The sequence below is a fragment of the Polypterus senegalus genome, unplaced genomic scaffold, assembly GCF_016835505.1.
Source record: "Polypterus senegalus isolate Bchr_013 unplaced genomic scaffold, ASM1683550v1 scaffold_7442, whole genome shotgun sequence".
Taxonomy (NCBI): Eukaryota; Metazoa; Chordata; class Cladistia; order Polypteriformes; family Polypteridae; genus Polypterus; species Polypterus senegalus.
Genome location: NW_024386351.1, coordinates 1 through 10,589, shown reverse-complemented (window position 1 = coordinate 10,589; position 10,589 = coordinate 1). Strand labels below are relative to the sequence as shown.

The following is a 10,589-nucleotide window of genomic DNA, read 5'->3' as shown; positions in this document are numbered from 1 at the left end:
ATATTGAAAATTGGATCAAAAAACCAAAGCATTTGACAGATGAGTACTGGTTACATGGGAGTTTATACAGAAAATGGTGGCAGGAAATGATAGAGAGGAAATGGCATCAAAACAGACAGCTGGAAGTGACGTCATCGTGGAGGGCCGGAAAGTGATGTCATCATGGAGGGCTGGAAAGTGACGTCATTATGGTGGAGACGGAAATGACATCATAAGTGCAAGTCGGAAGTGACATCATCTCGGGAAAGCCGGAAGTGTCATCACAGATGGAATTCACGGATGGGATTGCTGGAAAGTGGCCATTTTGTGGAACCAGAAGTCTGTTGATAGAGAGAGAGCGGCGTTAGTTCATTCAATCAACCTTTCATCCCTTGTAATATCACTCACCTGCAGGCTACCTGGCTGCTTCCTAAGTGCACATGTGTAACAACAGGCTCATCCACCGTATCTCTTCCCAGGGATACCTGGATGGTATTGAAGGCACTGGAGAAATCAAAGAACATCATCCTCACAGTGCTGCAAGCTTTGTCCAGCCTTGTGCAGCAGATGAATAATGGCATCTTCCACTCTCATCATTGTCCAGTAGGCAGACTGCCTTGTGTTCTGGTGGTCAGGTTTGTCACCTTACCCTACCTCTCCTGACTTTGGCACCAACTTCAAAGTGGCCACTGAGTAGACATCTCCTTGATGGCACAGCTGGCCTGAGTGACCATTTGATGTGCCAATAGTGCCAAGTAATATGGTATGACAAAGATGACACAATGGCTGATGTTTGCGGTAAATTTTGCTCTTTGGAGCTGTAAGTTGTAGGAGCTGAATGCAGAATTAAATTCAAACACAAAGAAATTTATGTGAAAAGTGATAAAAAGTTCTCCAAGTTCTTTATAAACCACAACACTGGACACGACTTTAGTGAAACTTGTGAATGTCGCTGCTTCCATTTGGAGTTTGTTCTTTGTGAAGTTAGCATTTTCAGGCATTTCTCCATTAGTTCAAACAATTACAGTAAACTCAGCTTTCCATTTTAAGTGTCCTCATGGAGCCCGTGTGTGACGTGAGTTGATCAAGAACGAGGTCCTTAACTGCCCTTTAGGTGAGCCTAGATAGTCTCAAAGATAAAGCCACTGGAAAACGAGGCTTGTCAAGTATCGTCCCTAACAGTTAAACTAACTTTGGTGTTTTTCATTTTTAGGTTCAGGACCTTACAGAGCACAACTCAAGTTAGCAGCAGAGAAATTGTGGAATCCAAATGGAAAAACAGCAGAAAGCTGTTAGCCAAATACGTGAAGGAGCTTCAGTTTAAATACACACCACTTGTTCTGGTGAATGACGTGTCTGACGTTTACCCTGAAAACAAATACAAGAAGTCACGTAAAAAGAAATGTAAAAGGTACATACCTAAAGAAGACAAGCCAATTAACATTGAGGACCTGCTGACCATGAAAGAGCAGAAGATCCTACTGGTGGGGAAGCCTGGAATTGGGAAAACCTTCTGTGTCCTCCAGTTACTGAATCTGTGGGCTGAGAGCGTTGAGGACACTCTCTATGTCTTTTATTTCGATGCAGGAAGTGCACGCCATGTTAGAGACTCTGAAGATCTGAGGTCCTTACTGTTCAGTTACTGTAAACCAGAGAGAATGATTGAAGACGATCTTTATACTGATATCGTAAATGGAAACACCAATGTGCTCCTCATATTTGATAGCTTTGATGAAATCCGGCCGACATGTCAGAATGAAAAGATTGAAAGAGTTATTTATGGAATACTAAATAAATATGAACTGGAAAAAGCCAAGGTCATCGTTTCATGTCGACCTTCTGTAGAAGAACGGGAGCTACCCGACTGGGCAGACTGTAGGGTGGAAGTTCGTGGGTTTGGTGAAAAATCAATTTCTGAATATTTCAAGACTACACTTGAAGGCCAATGCATTTGTGAGGAAGATGTGATGTTGTATGAGAAGAACATCAATGTCTTCAGTCTCTGTCATGTCCCGCAGTATGCATTCATAGTCATGTGCTACATGTTGAGTGAAGGCCGCATGAAGTTACAACAGAAAATCTCTTCTGTGACCACTCCAAGTACGGTGACTGAGCTCTATGTGCACATATTCCGCCATTGTGTCGGTCAGCACATGTTGAAGGTGACACATTCTGGGACAGGAAATGTTGATGTGTACATTGAGCAACATAAAGAGGAGATAATGACATTAGCCAAAAAAGGGTTTGATGCCATTTTGAGTAAAAGTGTGAACCTTATTGATTGTCAACTGAAAAGAATGCCATGTCAATCCATCAAATGTTGTTTCTTAGGTTCCACCAGCATTGATGAGACGCTTACCTCCAAAGAAACCTACTTTGCCTTCCTCCATAACACAATGCAGGAGTTTTTTGCTGCTCTTTGGATTTTGGAAAATAAAAGCAACATAAGCGACATATTTCAGCGCAGTCTGACCGCGGGTGAAAGTCACTTGAAGTATGTGATTTACTTCCTGTGTGGACTTCTTACCATTAAAAATTCCAAATTAATGGCACGTTTATTTAAGGAAAATCCCCCAGACGTCCTCTCAGAGTCTGTAATCCACAACATAATTGAGCTCATTCAGTCAGCTGAAGAGGACATTGGAGGAGAAGAACGGATTTTGTTTGCTTGCCAGTGTTTATATGAGGCCCAGTCAACTAAGGTGTGTGCTCAGGTTTTGGAGGCCATCGATTTTGAGTTCTGCCTGGAGGACGAGCACATTGACCCGTACCAGAGCCGTGCAGTGATCTACGTAGTGAATGAAGCAATCAAGGAGACGTATTCAGATTTGGAAATGCAGGACCACCGGCTCTTCATCCTTGGCTACAAACTGCTGCTGGAGTGTACAGAAAGTTACAGAGCATGGGGGTAAGTTTGACCGACTGACAGTCATATGAAATCTGAAGTATTTATAGACTGAGATAGCAGCCACGAGTATCATCAACAACTGGACAAACGTCTGAGTGCAGAGAAATGTGAATTCAGTTTATTTGTACTTATTCTTGGGCAGTGTCCCGTTAGGTGTATAAATGACATTTACATCTACAGGTCAGTGCACTGTGTGGTGTTACAAATGCAGACAGTTAAAAAACACCAGACGATTACATGCTTTAATCACACTGGCATAAAGTTAAACACGCTTTGCACACATCAAATACTGTAAGCTAACAGTGCAGACAGATAACGATGACTGAACAGAATTCATAAGGTACAATCCAGAGATGACATGTCCACTTCAGGTGTCGTCACAGGATCCAGAGATGTCCTGGATAAAAGAGAAAAACATAATTATTGTAAGAATCACATTGATTGCTCATTCATCAAAAGCAATAGACACACTTTATGTGCACTTTTATTAAGAGTGTCCTCTTCAAAGGTAACAAGTTGAAATGCTGAGACCAGTGGACTTCTCTAATGTCGGTGCAGATCATTCCAGACAATGGGTGGCCTGTAAAGATGTAGCTATTCAAAAGGAGTGAGGGATACTGGGGGTTTATTTTACTGCACTGCATGCAGTCGTAATGTTGCAGAAATTTTTAGTAACTGACTTGAAAACCACCACGTGGAGCAGCGAAAGGCGGGTTTACCAGCAGTAAAGACCTCAGTTAAAACCCAGTCAGTTATTTAACAAACCAGTAATTATTTACATTTATAAGGGCTCTGGAGTTCCAGCTGTAGCCGCCCCCAGGCAGCGCCTGTGGGACCCAATGGGGCTGCACCCAACTCCAATTCCCATGGAGACCTGCGGAAAACTGAGGCTCCACTCCAACCCAGGGGGACGGCCATCTAGCGTCCAGGGGGAGGTATTGCACAGTTCATGGCTGCTCACCCTGAGCATATAACAAAGGGGGGTCCCAGCGGGTCATGGACCCTTGCCATCCGCCACACCATTTCAACTACCACCGGTGTACGGCACCCACCTGGACGAAGCAATGGCAGCCATTTTTGGCACCAGTGCGCTTACCACACATTAGCTGCTGGCTGGGATTATCTCCAGCAGACCCACATGACCCTGTAGTTAGGATATAGCGGGTTGGATAATGGATGGATGGACAAATGTCTTAGAAAGAGCATTCATCATAGCAGTCTGTTACAGAATAATCAAAAATGTAACGGCAAAGGTCTGTTTTATAATCAACTGAATTTACACTGCCAATCAATGCATACATTTACTCTGATTGGTTTGTTGTCTTATATTGCAAATGACTGCCTGAAACAAAAATCTATTCCATTACACTCTTGTTCTTCTCATACTGTTAGGTTCAGCTTTTACCCTTGAAATTAGAACATTAGAACACTCTAGACGAGAACAGGCCATTCAGCCCAACAAAGCTCGCCAGTCCTCTTCACTTATTTCTTCCAAGAAAACATCAAGTCGAGTTTTGAAAGTCCCTAATGTTTTACGGTCTACCACACTACTTGGTCGCTTATTCCAAGTGTCTATCGTTCTTTGTGTAAAGAAAAACTTCCTAATGAACAAGTTTCCAGCTGTGTCCCCGTGTTCTTGATGAACTCATTTTAAAATAACAGTCTTGATCCACTGGACTAATTCACTTCATAATTTTAAACACTTCAATCATGTCACCTCTTAATCTTCTTTTGCTTAAACTGTAAAGGCTCAGCTCTTTTAATCTTTCCTCATAACTCATCTCCTATAGCCCTAAATCAGCCTAGTCGCTCTTCTCTGGACCTTTTCTTCTGCTGTTATGTCTTTTTGTAGCCTGAAGACCAAAACTGCACACAGGACTCCAGATGAGGCCTCACCAGTGCATTATAAAGCTTCAGCAGAACCTTCTGTGACTTGTACTCCACACATCAAGGCGCTATATAACCTGACAGTCTGTTAGCCTTCTAAATGGCTTCTGAACACTGACGGAGAGGTCGATAGCTTAGAGTCCACTACGACTACTAAATCCTTCTCATAAGGTGTACTCTCGATTTTCCGACCGCCCATTGTGTATTCAAATCTCACATTTTTACTTCCTATCTGTAATTCTTTAAATTTACTGACATTAAATTTCATCTGCTACAAATCTGCCCAAGCCTGTCTGCTGTCCAAGTCCTTCTGTAATGATATAACGGATTCCAAATTATCTGCTAATCCACCAATCTTGGTATCATCTGCAAACTTAACCAGCTTGTTACTTATATTCCTAATCTAAATCATTTATATATATTAAAAATACTCATAACATTGGCCAGTTCTGATGAGGTTACTTGCACCATCACCCTCTGCTTCCTGTGTCTGAGCCAATTCTGCACCCATCTAAAAACATCACCCACTTCTTTTAACTTGATGCCCAACCTGTCATGTGGCACCTCATCAAATGCTTTCTGAAAGTCCACATCAATAATCTCACCTGCTCCACTTTGATCGTATGCTTTTGTTGCAACCTCATAGAATTCCAACATGTTAGTAAAACACAACCTCCCTCTTCTGAACCCACACTGACTGTCCTGTCCTTGCCACGTGTTGCTCAATCTTATTCTTAATAAATCCCTCCATTAAAGTTTCCTGTGATGCATGTCTTGGATCTGCCCTGTCACCCTTTTTATTTAATGGGATAATATTTGCCACTTTCCAGTCTTTTGGAATCTCTCCAGTGCACAGTGACTTCCTAATAATATGTGTCAAGGGTTTATATCTGAACTCACTAGCCTCCTTAAGAACACGAGGATAAATATTATCTGGGCCTGGTGATTTGTTTGATTTCATCTTATTTAATCATCACAGCTCTCGCAAAGCATACAATTATACAACTCAAAATTATACATCGAGCACATCTGTCTCAACTAAAACTCTCCAAAATGTTTCCAGGACATGATCCAACCTGCGAACGTTGCAAACCAAGTCCCAGCCTCAACAGGTCACATGTTCTGGGCCTGCACCAAATTAACATTATTCTGGACCAAAATTTTTAATTACCTCTCAGACAGCCTTGGACTCACAATCCCTCCTAACCCATTAACAGCTGTGTTTGGGGGTCTTCCAGAGGGGCTTAAAGTGGAGAAGGACAAACAAATTGTGATTGCCTTCACTACACTGTTGGCACGCAGACTTATTCTCATAAACTGGAAGAATCCAAACTCTCCTCTTTTAAGTCAGTGGGAAACTGATGTGTTATATTATTTAAAATTGGAAAAAAATCAAATACTCAGTTAGAGGATCTGTACAGACTTTTTTCAAAACATGGCAGGATCTAATCAGTAATATTTTAAAATACGTTCATTAAGCACAGAGAATTTTTTTTTTTTTTTTTTAAATTAGGTATGTTTACAAGCCTTAAATTTAACGTTATTTGGCTTGCTCTCTCTCTCAGGGGTGGGGATAGATCTGTTCTTAACTCAATTTTTCTTTTTGTAAAATCTTAATTGCTTTGTATGGATTGTAATAAAATTAATAAAAAAAAAAAAAATCATCACAGCTCTTCTCTCTCTACAATTTCCAAATCCCTCAGCACCTCCTTAGTAGTCCCTGTTACTGCTCTGAGGTTATCCACTTGCTCACTTGTAAACACCTCAGAAAAATGTAAGTTTAGGGCATCTGCTATTTCATTGTCTGTATCTTTTAATTCTCCTTTACTATTCCTAAAGAACTTGACCTCCTCCTTAACTGTTCTTTTACTACTAAAATACTGAAAGAATCTCTTGGGGTCTTCTTTCATCTTATCTGCTATTCCTCTCCAACTGTCTTTTAGCCTCTCTGATATCCTTCTTAATGGTTGCCCTCATGTTCTCATACGCGCTACGATTCCCTTTGCAGTCATTAGTCTTATATGCCTTATAGAGCAGTTTTTTCCTTTGCAACTTCTTTTTTAAATCTTTATTAATCCATCGTGGAGTTTTTTTTAAATTTCCTATTAATTCCAAATTTAAGTCTGTATCTGGCCTGCATTACATTTTTAAACCTGTTCCATTGCTCCTTGACTGTCTCCACATTTTAAAGCTTATCCCAGTCTATCTTACTTAGACTTTGTGGCAACTGCTCAGAATTAGCTCTACCAAAGTTCAACTTCACAATTTTAATCTCTGTGTATGTGAAGCTGTCCAGTCTTGTTGTTTACAGGACATCTGCTGATCTCTTAGTTATCTTCTCATCTTCTAGCACATTTTGTGTATGACATCAACCTTCTCCTGGTACATCCTTGTCTTTTATTTAATTAATCATTTCAGTGTCTCTCCTCATGACATTTCTAAAACAAATCCTTATATATTTCAATGTACTCTGCAAACCAAAATACTCAATTATAGTAACTTTCACTATTGTTACATCACTTTATGTTAATGATTCAAAATGTACTGACTTAACAGAACTTCATAGTAATATTAACAAAAAATCATACATCAAAGGAACTAAAATAAATCTCTAGTGGGTGTTTTGGAGACATTTCAAAATTCCTCTTTCTCTTTTTGAAGAACTTTATTGTCCTCATCACTATCACGGCTAATATTCAGTGTAATAGTTGCACCAGCTGCCTCAATGGCTGATCCTTTTGTTTTCTTTGTTGCATACACAGCAGACATGTTGAAACTGAAGAGGCCTCATTTGAACCCCAGGCGCCGTCGTCGTCTGTGCGAAGTTTGAGTGTTCTCCACATGTACGAATGGGCTTTCCTTTTACTTCCACAGAGACGTGCAAACAACATTAAACAAAAGGGTTGTCGGGTTGCACCTTCTGTAGTCTTATTACAAATGCTGATTTTGTGATTAATTTCTTTCCATCTGAGACCTCTATTGTGGTTTTAATGAAAGTCGTGTGGTGTAACTGAATGCGTCTTTTAATGTTGTGAAATGAACAGCCTCGACACACACAAAATGGTTTGGGGCAGCCACCCATATGTTGGCCCTGGCTTGAAAGGGCTTTGAAATAGCAGTCATGTGCATGGTTTTGAGTCCTGAACTGAACTGATGGGATTAGGAAAAGATGGCGGCTTTATAAGGTGGAAGTGACGTCATTTGGCCAGAACTGGAAGTAACGTTAGCGTGGGTGCCAGAACCGGAAGTGATGTTGGATCAGGCAGGTTTTCCCATATTCAACCTGCAGAGATGCCAGAGGTAGATTTAGTGCACCCCGCCACCCCCTGGCCTGGTGGGTAATTACCTCCACTTGGTCCACTCGGCTCCCTCCTAGTGTGTGACACGTGGTAGCATCAGACTGACGAAGCTGCTTGGATGAGCAGTGAAACGTATCTACCTAACAAGAAAGAAGTCCAGTTGCCATGACTCAACTACCAGATAATTTCACCTGGATGACTGAGAATCTTCACAGACATAAGTGTAAAATGGAGCTCACGTTCTGCTGGATACCAAAGAAGCAGGCCCTGTCTTGTGCTGGACTTAAATGGTTCCAAAAGACAGATGGGCAGGTTCAGTAAATACTTGTTGAACGTATGTGCAGTTGTCACAAAAGAATCAATAAAGTACACAAAAACAAAACGGCAGCAGCAGTCGACATGAAGGGCATCAAAAACATGTTGGAAAAGGGGTGTAAGAGCCATTTTCCTAGTTCTATAAAATTCATGAATATTTTACTAGATGATAATGCATAATATAGGAGGTTCCTATAACCCCCGTGAATAGAATTGTGTTGGTATTTTCCTGTCATTTTTCTTACAGCTTTGAGTGAACAATGTTCTCCAGTTAGTGTCTAGCATTGTCTTGTGTAAGGTACAGAGGTATACGGTTTTTAAACGTGTTCATGCTTGCGCACGTGACTGAGCCTTTTGAGTGTGAAGTAACTCGTAAAATAAAAGATTTTAGTGTTGAACCGTATGATTAAGGCAGACAGAAGAAGAAATAAAGAACGTTTAAGTATAGAAATAACTAAAGTTTATAGAAGATACATTTTTGCCTTTTTTTGCCTTTTTTCTATGTGTGTAACTATTTTTCTTTTTATTCTTTTGTGGATTATTTGCCTTTAACTTTCACTAAATATTTTAAAACAAACTTTTGGACTGTGAGATTTATTTGACACGCGTCTTACCCGTGCCTGACTTCGCCTTATACATCGGCGGCCACAAGGGGGCTAAAGTGTAAATAACACAAATCATTAAACTTTCATTTTATTGGCTTTTGTAATTATGTTAGGCTGGTCACTTTACTTCAGGAACCTGTGAGGCTGGCACCTTAAACAGAGTGCTGCTCTGTCTTTGCATGGACTGCTGAGGAAAGCGAGTTTTCCACGAATGATCATTTTAGAGAAATAGAAGAAAAAGAAAGTCTGCTAATGCAGCCCGTTTGCTACAAGTTTTCTGAAATGTCACGGCTCTTGTGTGTGTTTTTATGACAGTCTTCTCCCCTCTCCAGATTCATGCATAATGTCTCCCATCTCCACTTAGAATTCTTCTTCTTCTTTTGGCTGCTCCCGTTAGGGGTTGCCACAGCGGATCATCAGATGTCTTCCACTGTTAACAGTTTGAAGTCAGCATGTAGCTGATTATCCATCCATCTATCCATCTTTCAAACCTGCTTATTCACTGCGGGGTCTCAGGGAAGCTGCTGCCTATCCCAGCAATCATTAGGAGCAAAGCTGGAAGAAACCCTGAAATGGGTACCAGAAGGAGAACATGCTGTTCTTTTGCATTGGCTTTAACGTTACATTCTAGCTTTCTGCTGTTCCCTCAGTCCATTCAGATGAAGCCCAAACAGTGGTTCATGTGCCATTTACCTAAGACCCCCTCCAGCTGACTGTGAAGTGTTATTACTGCACTCTGAAGTGAGTGGGATCCACGAGAACTCCTCCACCTCCAGCTGCAGTTTCAGAAGTCAAGGAGGAGATTCTTATAGTTATATTAATGTCTGTTGGAGACTTTGATGTTGAGGAGATACATTTCAGAAAACTGGGAGAAACTGTGCTGTTTTAGCAGGCGATCACTGAAGAATATCACAAGCAATTGAAACAGCTTGTCTTCAGTTTTTTAAATTTTTTTTTTTGTTTGTATTTCATATTTCTCTAAACAATTAAATGTGTGTCACTTGGGTGAGAAATACCAACTTGAGCTTTTACTCCAAATATGTATCATGGTGGTTGCCATGTCTCCGTTTAGAGCGCTAACCCAGGAAGCAGCTTACGGTGATGGTGACAATATAATTATAATTGTACCAGGACAGCCCTACAAACATAAACTTTTTAGATTAATTTAGGTTCCTGGAATAAACTGACAAGAATAAACGCAAAATTCAATGAAATTGAAGTATGAAAATGAGATTTCAATTTTTACCAGCAGCCTCCTTAGCGTTAGTCCAAAGATGTGTCTTGAGTGTTAGAGCCGAGAATCACACGGGCTGTAAAAGTGCTATCAGTGCTGCCGTTCTTTAGAGAAATTGTCTGAGTGTAGGTTTTCACTAATTACGAAATATCTGCACTTTACCAACAATGAAGACTTTTTTTTTCTTTTATTAAAATCAAATAACATTCCATACAAGCAAGTCAAGTTTAACAAAACTAGGTTTGAAACAAATCAACCCCCACCAATGAGAAAGAGAGCTAGGCTAACAGAGTAAAACTTTAATAATAGTAAAAATAAGTTTATAAATAAATACAAGTAAATAGAATAAAAAGAGGAGAGAG

At 40.4% G+C, this 10,589-nt stretch overlaps 1 protein-coding gene across 1 annotated transcript; it reads left to right on the top strand.

The window, feature by feature from the left end:
- Positions 1 to 1,192: 1,192 nt before the first annotated feature.
- Positions 1,193 to 7,617, top strand: LOC120522661 (nucleotide-binding oligomerization domain-containing protein 2-like; the record flags this gene model as incomplete). The annotated part of the gene is made up of 2 exons (XM_039743458.1): positions 1,193 to 2,887; positions 7,537 to 7,617. Coding segments are annotated over 2 exons (1,776 nt in total), but the record flags the coding sequence as incomplete, so codon positions are not given.
- Positions 7,618 to 10,589: the final 2,972 nt, after the last annotated feature.